At 44.8% G+C, this 16,732-nt stretch overlaps 2 protein-coding genes and 1 non-coding gene across 3 annotated transcripts; 2 read left to right on the top strand and 1 right to left on the bottom strand.

The window, feature by feature from the left end:
• The first annotated feature begins 10,311 nt into the window (after nucleotides 1-10,311).
• Nucleotides 10,312-10,471, top strand: LOC120965496 (U1 spliceosomal RNA). Its single transcript, XR_005758550.2, has one exon. It is a non-coding gene; the product is annotated as a U1 spliceosomal RNA (small nuclear RNA).
• Nucleotides 10,472-11,270: 799 nt separating this feature from the next.
• LOC109785625 (uncharacterized) lies at nucleotides 11,271-12,105 on the top strand. The gene is made up of 3 exons (XM_020344221.4): nucleotides 11,271-11,542; nucleotides 11,616-11,694; nucleotides 11,816-12,105. Exons 1-3 carry the CDS (start codon nucleotides 11,398-11,400, stop codon nucleotides 11,961-11,963), a joined length of 372 nt encoding a protein of 123 aa, XP_020199810.1. The 5' UTR covers nucleotides 11,271-11,397; the 3' UTR covers nucleotides 11,964-12,105.
• Nucleotides 12,106-12,363: 258 nt separating this feature from the next.
• Nucleotides 12,364-15,913, bottom strand: LOC109785624 (uncharacterized). The gene is made up of 3 exons (XM_020344220.4): nucleotides 15,721-15,913; nucleotides 12,917-13,017; nucleotides 12,364-12,781 (listed from the first exon to the last, which is right to left on the bottom strand). The coding sequence occupies exons 1-3, from the start codon at nucleotides 15,809-15,811 to the stop codon at nucleotides 12,503-12,505; spliced, it is 471 nt and encodes a 156-aa protein (XP_020199809.1). The 5' UTR covers nucleotides 15,812-15,913; the 3' UTR covers nucleotides 12,364-12,502.
• Nucleotides 15,914-16,732: the final 819 nt, after the last annotated feature.

The raw sequence follows: 16,732 nt of genomic DNA, 5'->3' as shown, positions 1-16,732 counted from the left end.
GTCGTTGAAGACCCGGTTCTAAGCCGTAAAGCATGGCACACTGAACTATCGAGTAGTCATCAACACGTGACTGCCAGGCATTCACAATGTCTGCAGTTGCTGGTGTAGGTGGTACACCTAGCGGTGCTTCCAGGACGTAATTTTTCTGTGCAGCAATGAGGATAATCCTCAAGTTACGGACCCAGTCCGTGTAATTGCTACCATCATCTTTCAACTTTGCTTTCTCAAGGAATGCATTAAAATTCAACGGAACAATGGCACGGGCCATTTATCTACAATTAACATAGACAAGCAAGATACTATCAGGTACTAAGTTCATGATAAATTTAAGTTCAATTAATCATATTACTTAAGAACTCCCACTTAGATAGACATCTCTCTAATCATCTAAGTGATTACGTGATCCAAAGCAACTAAACCATGTCCGATTAACACGTGAGATGGAGTAGTTTCAATGGTGAACATCACTATGTTGATCATATCTACTATATGATTCACGCTCGACCTTTCGGTCTCTGTGTTCCGAGGCCATATCTGTATATGCTAGGCTCGTCAAGTTTAACCTGAGTATTCCGCGTGTGCAATTGTTTTGCACCCGTTGTATTTGAACGTAGAGCCTATCACACCCGATTAACACGTGGTGTCTCAGCACGAAGAACTTTTGCAACGGTGCATACTCAGGGAGAACACTTTTATCTTGAAATTTTAGTGAGAGATCATCTTATAATGCTACCGTCAATCAAAGCAAGATAAGATGCATAAAGGATTAACATCACATGCAATCAATATAAGTGATATGATATGGCCATCATCATCTTGTGCTTGTGATCTCCATCTCCGAAGCACCGTGCTTGTGATCTCCATCTCCGAAGCACCGTCATGATCACCATCGTCACCGGCGCGACACATTGATCTCCATCGTAGCATCGTTGTCATCTCGCCAACTTATTGCTTTTACGACTATCGCTACCGCTTAGTGATAAAGTAAAACTATTACATGGCGATTGCATCTCATACAATAAAGCGACAACCATATGGCTCCTTCCAGTTGCCGATAACTCGGTTACAAAACATGATCATCTCATACAACACATTATATCACATCATGTCTTGACCATATCACATCACAACATGCCCTGCAAAAACAAGTTAGACGTCCTCTACTTTGTTGTTGCAAGTTTTACGTGGCTGCTACGGGCTTAGCAAGAACCGTTCTTACCTACGCATCAAAACCACAACGATAGTTTGTCAAGTTGGTGCTGTTTTAACCTTCGCAAGGACCGGGCGTAGCCACACTCGGGTCAACTAAAGTGAGAGAGACAGACACCCGCCAGTCACCTTTAAGCAACGAGTGCTCCGAACGGTGAAACCAGTCTCGCGTAAGCGTACGCGTAATGTCGGTCCGGGCCGCTTCATCTCACAATACCGCTGAACCAAAGTATGACATGCTGGTAAGCAGTATGACTTATATCGCCCACAACTCACTTGTGTTCTACTCGTGCATAGCATCAACGCATAAAACCTGGCTCGGATGCCACTGTTGGGGAACGTAGTAATTTCAAAATTTTCCTACGCACACGCAAGATCATGGTGATGCATAGCAACGAGAGGGGAGAGTGTTGTCCACGTACCCTCGTAGACCGACAGCGGAAGCGTTATCACAACGCGGTTGATGTAGTCGTACGTCTTCACGATCCGACCGATCAAGTACCGAACGCACGGCACCTCCGAGTTCTACACACGTTCAGCTCGATGACGTCCCTCGAACTCCGATCCAGCCGAATGTTGAGGGAGAGTTTCGTCGGCACGACGGCGTGGTGACGATGATGATGTTCCACCGGCGCAGGGCTTCGCCTAAGCTCCGCAACGGTATTATCGAGGTGTAATATGGTGGAGGGGGGCACCGCACACGGCTAAGAGATCTCAAGGATCAATTGTTTGTGTCTCTGGGGTGCCCCCCTGCCCCCGTATATAAAGGAGCAAGGGAGGAGGAGGCCGGCCCTAGGAGGGGGCGCACCAAGTGTGGAGTCCTACTAGGACTCCCTAGTCCTAGTAGGATTCCACCTCCCATATGGAATAGGAAAAGAGGAAGGGAAAAAGAGAAGGAAGGAAGGGGCGCCCCCCTTCCCTAGTCCAATTCGGACCAGACCAAGGGGAGGGGTGCGGCCACCCTTGAGGCCCTTTTTCTTCTTTCCCGTATGGCCCAATAAGGCCCAATACGTATTCCCGTAACTCTCCGGTACTCCGAAAAATACCCGAATCACTCGGAACCTTTCCGAAGTCCGAATATAGTCGTCCAATATATCGATCTTTACGTCTCGACCATTTCGAGACTCCTCGTCATGTCCCCGATCTCATCCGGGACTCCGAACTCCTTCGGTACATCAACATACATAAACTCATAATAAAACTGTCATCGTAACTTTAAGCGTGCGGACCCTACGGGTTCGAGAACTATGTAGACATGACCGAAACACGTCTCCGGTCAATAACCAATAGCGGGACCTGGATGCCCATATTGGCTCCCACATATTCTACGAAGATCTTTATCGGTCAGACCGCATAACAACATACGTTGTTCCCTTTGTCATCAGTATGTTACTTGCCCGAGATTCGATCGTCGGTATCTCGATACCTAGTTCAATATCATTACCGGCAAGTCTCTTTACTCGTTCCGTAACACATCATCCCGCAACTAACTTATTAGTCACAATGCTTGCAAGGCTTATAGTGATGTGCATTACCGAGTGGGCCCAGAGATACCTCTCCGACAATCGGAGTGACAAATCCTAATCTCGAAATACGCCAACCCAACAAGTACCTTTGGAGACACCTGTAGAGCACCTTTATAATCACCCATTTACGTTGTGACGTTTGGTAGCACACAAAGTGTTCCTCCGGTAAACGGGAGTTGCATAATCTCATAGTCATAGGAACATGTATAAGTCATGAAGAAAGCAATAGCAACATACTAAACGATCGGGTGCTAAGCTAACGGAATGGGTCAAGTCAATCACGTCATTCTCCTAATGAGGTGATCTCGTTAATCAAATGACAACTCATGTCTATGGCTAGGAAACATAACCATCTTTGATTAATGAGCTAGTCAAGTAGAGGCATACTAGTGACACTCTGTTTGTCTATGTATTCACACATGTATTATGTTTCCGGTTAATACAATTCTAGCATGAATAATAAACATTTATCATGATATAAGGAAATAAATAATACTTTATTATTGCCTCTAGGGCATATTTCCTTCATGGAGGTGGTGGCTGAGCGGGAGATAGGGGAAGGCGGGCGGCGGCGGCGGCGATGGAGTGGGAGATTGGGGGCGGCGCCGCATCGGTAGAAGAGGTAGGGTGCCCGTGGCATTTACTCGAGGAGATCGAGAGGAGCGGTGTTTCGTGGTGGTGGGTTTTTTTTGTGCGTGCGTGCGTGGGGTGGGGTGAGGGGAGGGAACGAAAAAAACCAACGAAAAAAAACGAACGAAAGTGGCGGGACGAAAAAACTAGTGGAGGCTATTGTACCAACTGCTCCATTAGGAGTAGAGATTTTCTAACCTTTGGGAAAAAGCGCACCTTTTTTTGGCACGACATGAACAAACTATTACATTGTTGTTGTTTTTTGCACTACATGGACAAACTATTATAGCGTGGTGATCTTTTCTTTAAATATACTTCCTCCGTCCCAAAATAAGTGTCTTAACTTTGTACTAACTTTACTGTAAAGTTGTACCAAGCTTGAGACACTTATTTTGGGGAGGGAGTATATAATAATTTTGGAAAGATGGTTGAGAATTAGTTTTTTTAGGGGTTGAGGATTAGTTTATCCTTGTCCCTAAATGAACTATTTTATAACATGATGGACTTTTCTTAAAAAGTTTACATTTTCTTTTTTGTAAAATTGGTAGGGAGACAACTAACTCTCAGTCAATCTAGACATGGGCGCTCCTATTGATTTTCAGGGAACTGTGATTTTTTTTAACACAGTACAGACGCAAGCGCTTATACATACGTGCATACACTCACTCCTATGAACACACACATGCATACCCTACCCCTATGAGCACCTTTGAGAGACGGAGCCGTCATATCATCTTAAGATTTATTTTTGCTTAGCCTGGCACTTCTGCCTTCGTGGCAAAGTGGTGCTTGTGCATAAATAAATCCACATAAATAATATAATTTCAACTCACCTCCATGGTCAAATAATATAAATCCAACTCACCTCCATGAAAATGTAATGTGCATAAACAATGTTACTCAAACTCACCTCCATGATCAAATAGAATAAGATATTCGCCAGAGGGAAAATAGCGAATCCAATACACATAAGACTTTTTCTCAGGAAATTCCTAATGTAAATGATGAATTTGGGATGTCATGCCCCACAAGTTAGTTGCGCAAAGGAGGATCAAGGGCTTGTTAAGGAAGGCGGCTAGGGCCGCTGAAGCACGAAGGAACTGCCTAAGCATACTTTTGCGGATCCAAACTTATTTGTTCTTTCAAAGTCTTCTTCTTGCATATAAGAATGCAACTCTTGCAATTCCATGCCATTGTAGGATGAATTTCCTAAGGCCTTGAATTCGTTGGCAAGGTGATCAGGGTCCTCCAAATAGAGATTGTGTGGGTGTGAAGTGTACTGTCTTACTAGTTCTGATCATTTCTCTCATTCCCTTTTGTTTTCAGGTTGGTTCGTTTCCTCCTATCTACGCAATTCTTTGTCTTCATTCATGATCATCTTAGGCGAAAGGATAGGTATAAATTGTGCCTTCTGCCTCTGACACATCATATCGCCTATGCCGACCTCGTACTTTTGATCACTTCTTCCTTACAAATTGTATCTGTTATGAATTGTGTCTATTTAAGCAGGGAAGATCTAAATATGGCGCAGAAAGACCTAAATCGAAATGAATGGAAGATGCCTCTGCCTCGCAACGGAGCACCTCCGAAAGAAAGAGAGGGAGGACTTCATGCAGTAACTCCGCGATCGCCCTCTAAACGATCAAAATAAGGTAAAGCTCCATGAATCTCGAGATGATACTGATTAGCCTGAAATCCTCGACAGTGTTGGCATCTTTTTTTTCTTTGCCATCTCTCCTACATAACTTATTTTGGAAGATAAAGTGAGTGAATAGCGCTCAGTTATAGCTACAGTTTAGCATCAAGAGGGAGGTTTTGTAAAAGCAACAGGAAGAATTGCTCAGATATCCATGAGCGTATATAACTTGGGTCGTGTTGTAAATGCTCTTCCTGAATAGACTCGATTCTCCCATCGAGAGTTTCTTTGAAAGTCTTACCTAGAAGACTGGGGAAATAGCAGGATTGGAAAAGTTTGAAGAGACTAAGAAAGACAAATCCATTGTCAAAACCTGCAAAGCGAGCCTTACAAACATGAGTAAACATTTTGTTGTATGTGATAGCTTGTCTTTATCTCTTTCATATAATCCTTATTTCTACTTGTGTGTGTGTGCAATAAGTCAACAACGATGCATGGTTAGTTGTAGTTGGGAGGAGAACATAGTTCAGTTTTGTGTATGCCATCTTGGATTTTTTTCCATTTGTTTCAATTTTCTGTTGTATTATCGATGGACAACAACAGGAAGAAGCAAATTTATGCAAATTTATTTATTATTACAACGTCTGTTGATGTTTCTCTCAAGGTATGTAATGATAGTTGCCCTTTTTTCATGGGGAACCTAGAAGAGAGATAGACATTTGCTTTAGGATTTTCTCTCGCGTATGAAGACACAATGACAAGGCCTGTGGATTGTGTGTCGTGATTTCAACGAGGTTCTTTCCCAGGACGAGCATTGTAGCCCTCGGGATCGATCTGAAGCGCAAATCAATGCATTTCGGGGATGTCTCATGGATTACGGGCGTTTGGATCTTGGTATCTCAGGGCCCAGGTACACTTGGCATAATTTGACAGGATCCAAAATGCTATGTGAAGGTCCATCTCGACAGGGTTGTTGCTAATAGCGCCTTTATTAACATGCATGATTTTGGTGTTGTTGAGAATGTGATCACCACATCCTCTGACCATTATGTTATTCTTCCGGCTTTCTAGTCGGACTGCTTATTTTAGCAACTCAAGACGGGCTGCTGAAAGGGGTTAACGGTCAGGCCAGTGCAGCGAGGATTTAAATATTAGGCTATGTGGCTCCGGTCTGCTGATTAGAAGGGGAATCTCGACAGGGTTGGGAATAGGGCAAAGAGGGTGAAATGTCCTTGCAAGCTACCAGCATAATTTGCATCGGGTTGGTGGTGCTTTAAAGGTCTAGAGTCGAGATTTTCTTGGATTGGTTCACCGACAAATTTCCAAACTTGAGCATCTTGGTTGTTCACGATTGGATGCTTCGCTTGCATGGAAGGGCCATCGAATCTCAATTGTGTGAGCTCTTTCAGGAGAAATTATGGCGTGTCATCGGTCTAGGGTGGATTGGTTCCGTGAACGGAACGACTTCTTCCATGCCCGTGTAACATCACCTAAACATGCCAATAGGATTCCTTCATTGGCCCTGTTTGATTTCATGACTTAGAGTTAGTTTGGGTTAGTTTGGACTCAACTAACCCAAAAATATCCAAACGGGAGGGTTAGTTTGGGTTAGATGCATCTAACCCATCCAAAAAATCTAACCCACCCAAGAGTGCTTATTTGGGTTAGTTTTTCTTGGGATCACTAAAAAAACACACTTTTCTCTCGCTCTCCTTGCAGCAGATCCCTCCCCACTTCCTCGAAGCTTCTCGGCCTCTCCCTCCCTCCCTCTCGCACCGCCCGTGAAGGCGCCTCGCCGTATCCGTGCTCCCGTCCGCCGCCGGTAAGCAGCCCCGCCCTATCCTCCCGTTCCAACCCCCTCGTCTCCCCGCGGCCTGTCCGCCCGCCGGTAAGCAGTCGCGACTCCTTGCGCGGCCCGTCCCCATCAGCCTCGGCCAGCGCGACTCCTTGCGCAGGGACGGCAGGTTCGGTCGGCGGGCTGCGCGAAAGGCCAGTGCGACTCCTTGCCGGGCGCGTCCCCGTCTGCCTTGGCTAGGTTTCACTCCGCCAAATCCGGCAGAAAATAGGGTCCAAAGTAGCCAAATAATTGAGAAAGAGCCTTTATTGTCAATCTAACCCTGTCATCCAAACACCTCTTTGGTTAGAGCTAGTTTTGGGTTGGTTCAGGGTTAGAATTTAACTCCAACATCTAACTGAGTTAGAGTATCCAAACAGGGCCATTGATTCACGATAATGGCTCTGTTTGAGACTGTCAAGGTGAGACCAAAGGACTCGTGCATAATTTTTATGAGAATCTAATTCACTTTTGAACCTTGTGATGGTGTTGATGTTGTCCTTGATGTTATTTCTCACAAGATTTATGATTAGATGAATAATGATCTTTATAAATCATACACCAATGAGGAGATCAAGGGTGCATTTTTTCATATGGCCCCCGCCAAAGCTCTTACACTAGATGGTTTTCCAACTCTCTTTTATCACGCCCATCAGGATTTTTTGGTAGAGGAAATTTGTCAGCCTAGCAAGAGTTTCATGAAGGGAAACCTATTTTGGATGGCTTATGTCCGGTCGATTCTGTCGTTGTTACCGCACCATAGCCGTCCGCACCCCCCGTAGATGTACCCCTCCGTCGTCTCACAACCCTAGCTGCACCCGCCGCTGTCGCCGCAACCCATAGTCGCACGCTAACACCAAAACACGCGAAGGGCAAGTCCGACTTCAAAGGGGTCCGGTTGCGGCTCTCTGACCGCTTCGGCGTCGAGTTCCAATGTGACGACCAATGACAGTGGCTCGACAATTTCGAATCGGCGACGATCGCCACTCGCACCCACGACAACACCGTTTGGAGGCTCAGTTGGCCGCATTCGGAACTCAACTTCCCAGAGATCGAAACCCCAGTAGGATGCAGAGTTCATCAGTCCACCTGTGGTCACTGAGTCCCGCCTGGTGAAGAGGGGCACCCCCATTGTCTTCGATGAGCGGACACCCGAAAAAAGAACGAGGCGGCGATGGTGAGGTTCGCAAGGGAACACCCGCACCTCATGTGGGTGGAGGCAGAGTTCTTCTAAAAGAGGGAGAACGAGCACAAGGCGGAGCGGAAGACGGAGGACGAGGTTGGCCCCTCCAGTGTAATCAACGTCGACTTCGACCACGAGGTTCAGCCCGCCGGCGAGAGTGACAAGTCCGACGACATTACTAGGACAACCTTTAGTCTAAGTTTGCATGTTTGTAGTTTAAGTTTGAATGTATGTACTCGAAATATGTTTGGAAGTTTGGATCGAAGTATGGAATATGATCGAAGTAGTTTGAATGCTTTTATTTACGTTTTTGCTGTTTTGGATGCCCTATTTTAAGGCAACTATCGGAGAAACTCGCTTTTTTGTGTCTTAAAAACACATTTTTGTGCCCTAAATTTTACTCCAAAGGTTTTTGGTGCCCAGGTAGCTATTGGGGATGACTGATTACGTGAATTGATGGATGTGTGCGTATACAATCAGTCATTGGCCCTACTTCTTACCCTGGGCCAAGTGGCCACCATGTTTTTATTTTGAGTCACGGCTAACCAGCTGTTGTGTACATATGAGGGCCTACCCCCTCCCCCCAGAATTTAGGGGCCCGAGCCGGCCGCCCCTCCAGCCTCCCCTCAGGGCCGGCCCTGGCAGAGACCATGATGGCTTTTGCGTTGTGGCATGCACCGAGCCAATCCTTACGGCGTTTGAGCCTGAAATGGTTGAAGCAATGGTCTCGAGACGTGTTGTTCAGTTGGCACGAGATGAGCAGGTCTCTCATGCTATCTTTGCCTCCGATTGTTTATTTGTGGTGTAGACTGTAGAGGCTAAAAACTCCAGTAGCTGATCGCTCGCCCGTTGGCTTGCTTGTTGCTGATATCAAGTCTGTTTCTGATGGCTTCGCCTCGGTGATATTCAAACATGTTTGTCGGCATTTAAATGTAGAAACACATTTGTTAGCTAAATCGTATGCACTCTATTAATCCTAGTATTTTCCATTATTTTTCATATTGTATCCAGGAACTTTGTGCAATGTTGTTGATAATCAAAAAAGCTGGCATTCTCTCTATAAAAACACCTAGGTACCAGCCGGTTTGTGCAAATTGTTGGGTGCAACAGGCCGAAACAGAGGCATCAAAGGTGTAGTGATTTCTGATTTTCAAAAAGAAAAAGGTGTAGTGATTTCTTTTTATGCTGCAATGCACATTAATAGCAGAAGTAAATGAACAAAATACGAGTAAGAGAGACTTAGAGCGATAGTATTTTATTTAGAATCAAGAGCAATAATACTATGGAGGTGCTGGCACAATCGAAATGAGGTTGTTCATGGCAAGATTCCACCTCCGATGGATGTCTCAAAGCAATTCTTGTGCAGCTACCTTGACTCGCTACTTGCGATTGCTCAGAACACAGAGTGTGATCCTTTGAAGGGAAAAGTTGTAATAACTTATGCTAGTACCAAAACACCACATGAAATAATAGGTCAGGACCCACCTGTTAGGTGGGTTCCTCCACCTACGGGTTGGGTCAAGCTCAATACAGATGGATCATGGACAGAGGAAGGTGGAGCAGGAGTAGGCATGGTTTTGCGTGATTGTCTTGGAAAAAATTATTTTCTCTTCTTGCAGGGTGCTCTTCTCCTGCCGAGATGCACTTGAGGCCGAACTATGTGCTTGCATGGAGGGTATTTCTCTTGCTATCCAGCGATCGGAGCTGCCGATTTGTGTGGAAATGGATTCTGTAGTGGCGGTGAATATGGTTAAGGATAGAGACACGGGCAGGTCTATATTTGCCTCCTTGGTGAATGAGATTAAACACTTGATGTCCCTTCGTACAACTAGTGTATTTCATATCAATTGTAACCAAAATGTGGTTAGCGATTATTTAGCTAATTTTGCAAGAACTGAAGGTAGAACAGTAGTTTGGTTGGGCTCTGGTCCCCAACAGGTTGTGGACTTGTGTAAACTGAATTGTAATTCCCTGGATCTTTGATTAATACAAGTCTTTCTCGCGAAAAAAAATAGTCTTTTTTTTAGCAGCTCAAGACCAAGTGAACGACCAGAACACTGGGAAAAAGCTGCTACGGCTCTTAAGGCCCACACGCCTATCTCTCGTCATTCAGCCCATACAGGAGCCAAGTCAAGCCCAACGAGACGTAGTACCTCCCGTACCGTGACTCTCCCTTCACGGCTTCACGGCTGCCGCTGCTGCTGCGCTTCGGTTTTTAGTCCCACCTCGCTCAGCGGAGAGCGACGAGCGGGAGAGCTGGCTATAAGAGGAGGGCGAAGTGCAGCGTTGTTCCATACTTACCTGGACGGGGTCGACGGGCGATCGAGAAGGCCCGTGGCCTGGGTCAATGGCTCACATTGCACTTGGTGGGTGCGTTGGCCCACCATCTCCCCAAGTGGGAGAGTGGACGTCATAATTTGTGGTAGAGGGGGTACGCGTTCGCGCGGCCCCTGCCAATTCTTTGAAATTAAATCTTGGTCCTTTTGTGGTAGAGGGTACACGAGTACGCGCGGCCCCTGCCAATCTTTGAAATTAATCTTAGTCCTCTGTTTCGCTGGCTTACGAAGTCAGTTTTACAATCCAGTCCTTGTTCTGGTTCATCTGTTGCACACATCGACGGGGAGCCAGCAACGTGTTCTCCGAACAGAGAAAAAGAAGATTTCATAGGCTGGAGGGTTCTGATCCAAGTTTCCCTGAGCAACATGAACGGCGTATAACATCTGAAACTTGGGCTGTCCGGTCGTATATTCTGGTGTTCTTCGCCTCCCGCTTACAACTAAGTAAAAATTGGCGACAAATTCACTTCTGCACTACTCTACTAGATATAGTAGGGATGAATAAAGTCACTGCAGTCTTGAGCTTATTATAACCTGTCAGTTCAGACTTCAGACAGAGACAAGCACCCCGAGTCCAGCTTTAGCCTGAAACAAAGTGAAATACCAACAACTTCACAATCATATGTGTCACCAACCAAGTTTGCCGGCTACCAGTTCTCTGTGGTGAGCTGAAAAAACAACACTCCGCAAAACTCATGTGCATCTGGAGCTGGCAGCTGCCGTATATTCTGGTCCTGTTCACCTTAATATTACAATCAAGTAAGATTTGGCCAGAACTGAACTTCTAAACATGTAGGTAGAGATTGAAGTCGCCGTCAGTTCAAGTAGAGACAAGCACCCCCACACAGTTTAGCATTTTGACCAGTGTAAATGTAAATTCAACAACTTAAATCTGCCACGGAAGGAAAGATAATACGGCTAGCTCGTGGATAAGGTGAGTGCTACGCGGCCGAAAGGTGAGGGGGAGTGCTATAGGGTGCGTGGTGCATGAGGCAGGAGAGCTCTTTTCCTCCTCCACACAGACCAACCCAACAACAACCACCATGGCCATGGCCTCCGGCTCCAGGGTTGTTGCTCCGTCACTCCTCGCCTTCGGCGGCGGCGCCACCACCTTCGCTACCCCGCTTGCAGCATCCAAGAGAGGCGCCCGCCTCGTAAGCAAGCGCTCCAGAATCTCCGCGCAGCTCGGTACCCACGATTCCTCCTCAACTTCTCTTATGTTGCATTTTGTTTTGAGTCCATAAGCTACGCGTGTATGCAGGTGGTGGTGGTGGTGGTGGAGATGGAGAGACCAAGCCTGACGGCAAGAAGTTCATCACCAGAGAACAGGAACCAGAACAGTAAGCAAGCGTGCATGTGCATCCATCAGCTCTCATCATCATATCATGAGTTCATGTATGTGTGTGGTCTGTGGTCAATTGCCAAATGGTGTGGATAAAATGGATGATGATGATGATGTAGGTACTGGCAGACTGCTGGGGAGAGGAAGGGGGAGAACCCCATGATGACGCCGCTGCCCTACATCGTCATCTTCGGCTTCTCCACCCCCTTCATCATCCTCGCCATCGCCTTCGCCAACGGATGGATCAAGGCGCCCCTCATCCGCTGAGCTCCGGTCGAGCTCTCCTCCTTCCCCTTCCGGCGAGAGAGACGATGACCTGCTTCCATTCTATAGAGATTACTGTAAAGCTGTATGTATGTAATTCATTTCTTCAGAGATCTTTATATAGTGGAGTCACCGGTTGCTCTACATACATTCATGACTGCATCTGGTGCTGCATATAGAGTGAAAAGCCCTGCATTTGTTGAGCTTGTGAACACTTTCCACAGTTCAAGATCGATCGATCAAGAATTTGGGGAAAAAGATATAATGACAACGGTACCAGCAGCTACAGATTTCAACCAAGGAGGCAAGAATCTACACATAACCACATACAATACCACATGCCACCGCTACAGATTCATCTCAAGTCAGACATACATTCTAGCAAGATTCATGAGAGTCTGCATACCATAGAATACCGTTGGCTATTCCTTCTCATAAACTTGCAGATAACAAAGACATGTTTTTGGGGCATAGCCAGTGCCCACAGCAGTATACAGTTAAAGATTTTGCGCAAAAGGACACATCATATGGCAGCCACCTAGCTAGCGCGGTTTCCTATCAAACTCCGACTCGCGACAGTGTGGGTCAAGCCAGTCGCGACGAGAACTCTTCGCCATGCCCCTACTATCTGTTGTCACAGCCCCCATGAGCTCTCTTAGGCTTTCCACCTTGTTCTCCTGAGCATTGCCACTGGATTTCCTATCTGCTTCCTTCAGCTTGTTTCTGAAACTCTGCTTACGGCCAACTGTGTTAAGTTGTTGCTGCTTTGCTCCTGATGGTGGCGCCCCATGAGGTCCCAGGTATATCTTCTCCTCTTTAGCCTGTTCATTCAAATACGAATTTACATCTCAATGAACTAATTCAAACCACTGTGCTATCCAAGTAGTTGTTCAAGTTGCATGAACTGAAAGTCAAGTCTCATGATGGACATTGCGGCGAAAAGATCTGGAACTCGCCTGCTGAGGTTCAGGATCCCTTGCTTTGGGGACACTGTGTGTAGTAACATCATCATCATCATCTTGAATAGTCACATCAGGAATAACAAATCCATCCGCATCTGTAATTGTAGCATCAACATTGTAAGAGCTCAGATAAACCTCATGTTTTGAATGTAGAACAGTTGGCACATGTACAACAGCATCCCTACATCAGTACCACCTTCCACAAAAAACTCTGGTATTCAAGTAATGAGCCACAACTACTATTCAATAAATAGAACTCCCTGATATCAAGTTTCATGAGATATATGGTGCAAGCAAGTCACTAGCATAACAGCCAGCAGAAGGAAGTTAGTAGCACATAACTCTCTTGATGATTATCATTAATGAACATCTTAAAAGCACATCAAACTTTCATATCAACGGTTTAAGAAACAATAAACACTCTTAAGTAAAAATACCCACAAAGAGATGGAACCTGGTTTAGGTATCTCTGTGACCACATCCTGATTAGATAGCTATGATGGGCATGAACAACTTGTGATTATCACTAGAATATATTAATAACATTCCTACTTCCATACCATGAGGACTGTCTGCATTGCCTCCTGTCATAGAGGAAAGGGCTCGTATTTAAGCATGATCATCAAGAGAAACAGATCGCACCCTTCAGTTGGCATCACTCATATGATTATATTATCAGAAAAGAGTTATGAAGGTGAATCAAGAGGGATTCCTCATAATGCATCAAGATATATCAAGACCAATGGCTCAATGCTAGTAAACTTGGTCCTGGGTTGGTACTTATGCGCGACAAATGCAGGCATATACTTTATAAATCTATTATATATCAAAACATGCATGAAGTTTACACATTGTTTTCTTCAAACCAGCAGATATTTTTTACATCTTGTAACCTTAAGTGAGCAAAATATCGCCCAAAGCAATACGCTTTCCGATTCCACCTCAAATATCTTCAAATTGCTCCAGCACTGCTAGTTTCAACCAGTTTGTGCATATTGTTCCATAAAGATAGGCGTACGTATAACTTCAACATACCAGGTCTGTTCAAACCTAGTAACGATTATGTTCCAGGTAATGCATACTTAATACAACTGCTGTGACTCGTCAAAAAGGGCCTGTTTGCTGCTCCCAGGAAATTGATATATGTCCCAGGCAAACTCCTCTATTTAATTGTGTTGATATATTTTGTTCAATCTTTTTTACATGTTGTTTTTTTCAAGCTAGCAGATGTTTTAAAATTTTACAATAACCTAAGCAGTAGGCAAAAATATCACCCAAAGCAATAGTAGGCAACCAGTTTGTGGTATATTAATAGCACTCCTATTTCCATTAAATGAAGATTTTCTACATTTTTTTCCGAACCTTGTGCAGATTGTCTACATTGCCTCCTGTCATAGAGGAAAGGGCTCATATTTAAGCATGAATCATCACGAGAAACAAATCGTACACTTCAGGGCGTCACTCATATTATTACATTATCAGAGAGAGTTGTGAAGGTGAATCAGTGGAGTGACTCCTCATAACATACCAAGATATCAAGACTGATGGCTCAATGCTAGTAAACTTGGTATTGGGTTGGCACTTATGGAGACATATATTTTACACATTGTTTCCTTCAAACTAGCAGATGTTTTTACATTCTATGGCCTAAGCAGTAAGCAAAACATCGCCCAAGGCAATATGATTTCGATTCCACCTCAAATTTCTCAAAATTGTTCCAACACAGCTAGTTTCAACCAGTCCGCGGGCATTGTGCCATAATAAAGGATAGGCGTATAACTTCAACACACCAGGTCTGTTCAAACCGAGTATGATTATCTCCCAGGTAATGCATACTTTTCTTGAATTAATACAACTGCTCAAAAAGGGCATGCTTGCTACAGTAATTGATCCATGTCCCAGGCAACTCCCCGATAATACGATGGGTACGAGCAAGAGAATAACAGCCAAAGAAAGCATCACGCATCTAGATCGAACTCCTCTTCAAGACAATCACGGCAGAAGAACATGAGTAGGATATGCTGGGGGCTTTAGCAAGCTAGAGGCGCAGCAAGAAACAAGGGCGCGGAGCAGAGGCGGGTGGTAGTTAGTTACCCCACTCGTCGTTGGAGGCAGAGGCATCCAGGGGCAGTGGGATGTTTCCGCCGGCGAAGGTTTGGTATTGGGTTGGTATTTATGTCCAGGGGCAGCGGGAACGCTTCCACCCGTCCGGTGGCTCAATACTAGTAAACTTGGTACTGGGTTGGTATTTGTGTGCGAAAATGCAGTCATATACTTTGTTCAGTCTATTTAACATCAAAACAGGGATGAAGTTCACACGTTGTTTTCTTCAAACTAGCAGATGTTTTCACATTTCATAACCTACAAGCAGTAAGCAATTCCACCTGAAATATCTCAAAATTGTTCCAACACAACTAGTTTCAACCATTTTAGTTGATACTGTCCCATAAAGATAGCCATATAACTTTAACCCACCAGGTCTGCTCAAACCTAGTATGATTATTTCCCAGGTATAATGCATACTTTTCTCGAATTAACACGACTGCTGCGACTCGTCAAGAAGGGCATGCTTGCTACAGTAACTGATCTATGTCCCAGGCGATTCCCCGATAATACACGGATGGGTACGAGCAAGAGAAAACGAGTCAAAGAAAGCATCACGCGTCTAGATCGAACTTCTCCTCAACACAATCACGACAGAAGAACAAGAGTACGATACAGTGGGGTACTTCAGCCAGCTAAAGGCGCAGTAAGAAACAAGGGCGCGGGGGAGAGGTGGGTGGTAGTTGGTTAGTTACCCCACTCGTCGTCGGAGGCGGAGGCAGAGGCGTCGAGGGGCGGCGGGGACGCTTCCGGCGGCGAAGGGGCGGGGGCGGGGGCGGCCGCCATGGAAACCGGAGCGGCGAGGAGGATCCCCCTCCCCCTCCTCCAAGGATACCTACCTCTCGGTTTTGGAATTGGATTCCGATTCCAGTGCTCCTTGTCGCCGCCCGTCTGGCATGATTAATAACGCACACCGACCCTAGTACTGGGCCAGCCCATTTTGCGGTGTCTTGCTGGCATGCCGGTTTTCGTCTGGCTTTCGTGTTCTGCTCTCCCATTTTGCTTTTTCTTTCTCTTTTCATTTTATTCTTTTCCTGTTCTAGGGTTTCCTCTTTTTGGGGAAAAACAAGCGAATGCTTTTTTCAAGTGCACGTGAACATAAACATCAAGTTGTTTGACGGCACAATTAGAATTGCATTTTTACATTTTTATTCTAAAAAGCATAACAATTTTAAACCATGAACATTTTTAAAATATATGACCATTTTATTAAAAAAGGAGCATTTTCCAGGCACGTGATTTTTGAAAATATACGATCATTTTTAACACAAAGATGAACATTTGCTCCAAGTATATGGATTTTTTTAATGTTGTAATACATATATGAATAAATGAATAAATTTTTATGAATAAAAAATCTCAGTGGATTACTTTTATTATTTGAATATATGACAATTCATTTTCCCTTAGTACTTGTATTTTTAATAAAAAAATTCCTTGCAACAAAAAAAATAAAATTAACATGATGATATTAGGCCAACCCATTAAGGGCATCCATATGCATTGTATGGTCAATTTCATGCATAACGCGTAGAGTAGGAGAAAACCGTCTCTCTCTCTTGAGGATCAATTCCCTTTTTCTGGATTTTCAAAAAAAAATTGGAAAAATATCTGAACAAATCACCAATACCTGCACAAACAGTCAAACAACTTGCACACAACGCGATAAAGGGGTTGTCAATCCCTTCACGGTCACTTGCAAAAGTG

The sequence above is a fragment of the Aegilops tauschii genome, chromosome 5, assembly GCF_002575655.3.
Source record: "Aegilops tauschii subsp. strangulata cultivar AL8/78 chromosome 5, Aet v6.0, whole genome shotgun sequence".
Taxonomy (NCBI): domain Eukaryota; kingdom Viridiplantae; phylum Streptophyta; class Magnoliopsida; order Poales; family Poaceae; genus Aegilops; species Aegilops tauschii.
The sequence above is the reverse complement of the archived record's forward strand: the minus strand, read 5'-3'. Positions and strand labels throughout refer to the sequence as shown.

Excerpts from the sequence above, each read along its gene's own strand:
- LOC109785625 (XM_020344221.4), top strand. The coding sequence starts at position 11,398 with ATGGCCATGGCCTCCGGCTCCAGGGTTGTTGCTCCGTCACTCCTCGCC. Across the intron at positions 11,543-11,615 it reads CAGAATCTCCGCGCAGCTCG|GTGGTGGTGGTGGTGGTGGA; the intron begins GTACCCACGATT and ends GCGTGTATGCAG. Across the intron at positions 11,695-11,815 it reads AGAGAACAGGAACCAGAACA|GTACTGGCAGACTGCTGGGG; the intron begins GTAAGCAAGCGT and ends ATGATGATGTAG.
- LOC109785624 (XM_020344220.4), bottom strand. The coding sequence starts at position 15,811 with ATGGCGGCCGCCCCCGCCCCCGCCCCTTCGCCGCCGGAAGCGTCCCCG. Across the intron at positions 13,018-15,720 it reads CGCCTCCGACGACGAGTGGG|ATGCGGATGGATTTGTTATT; the intron begins GTAACTAACCAA and ends CTACAATTACAG. Across the intron at positions 12,782-12,916 it reads GGGATCCTGAACCTCAGCAG|GCTAAAGAGGAGAAGATATA; the intron begins GCGAGTTCCAGA and ends TTGAATGAACAG.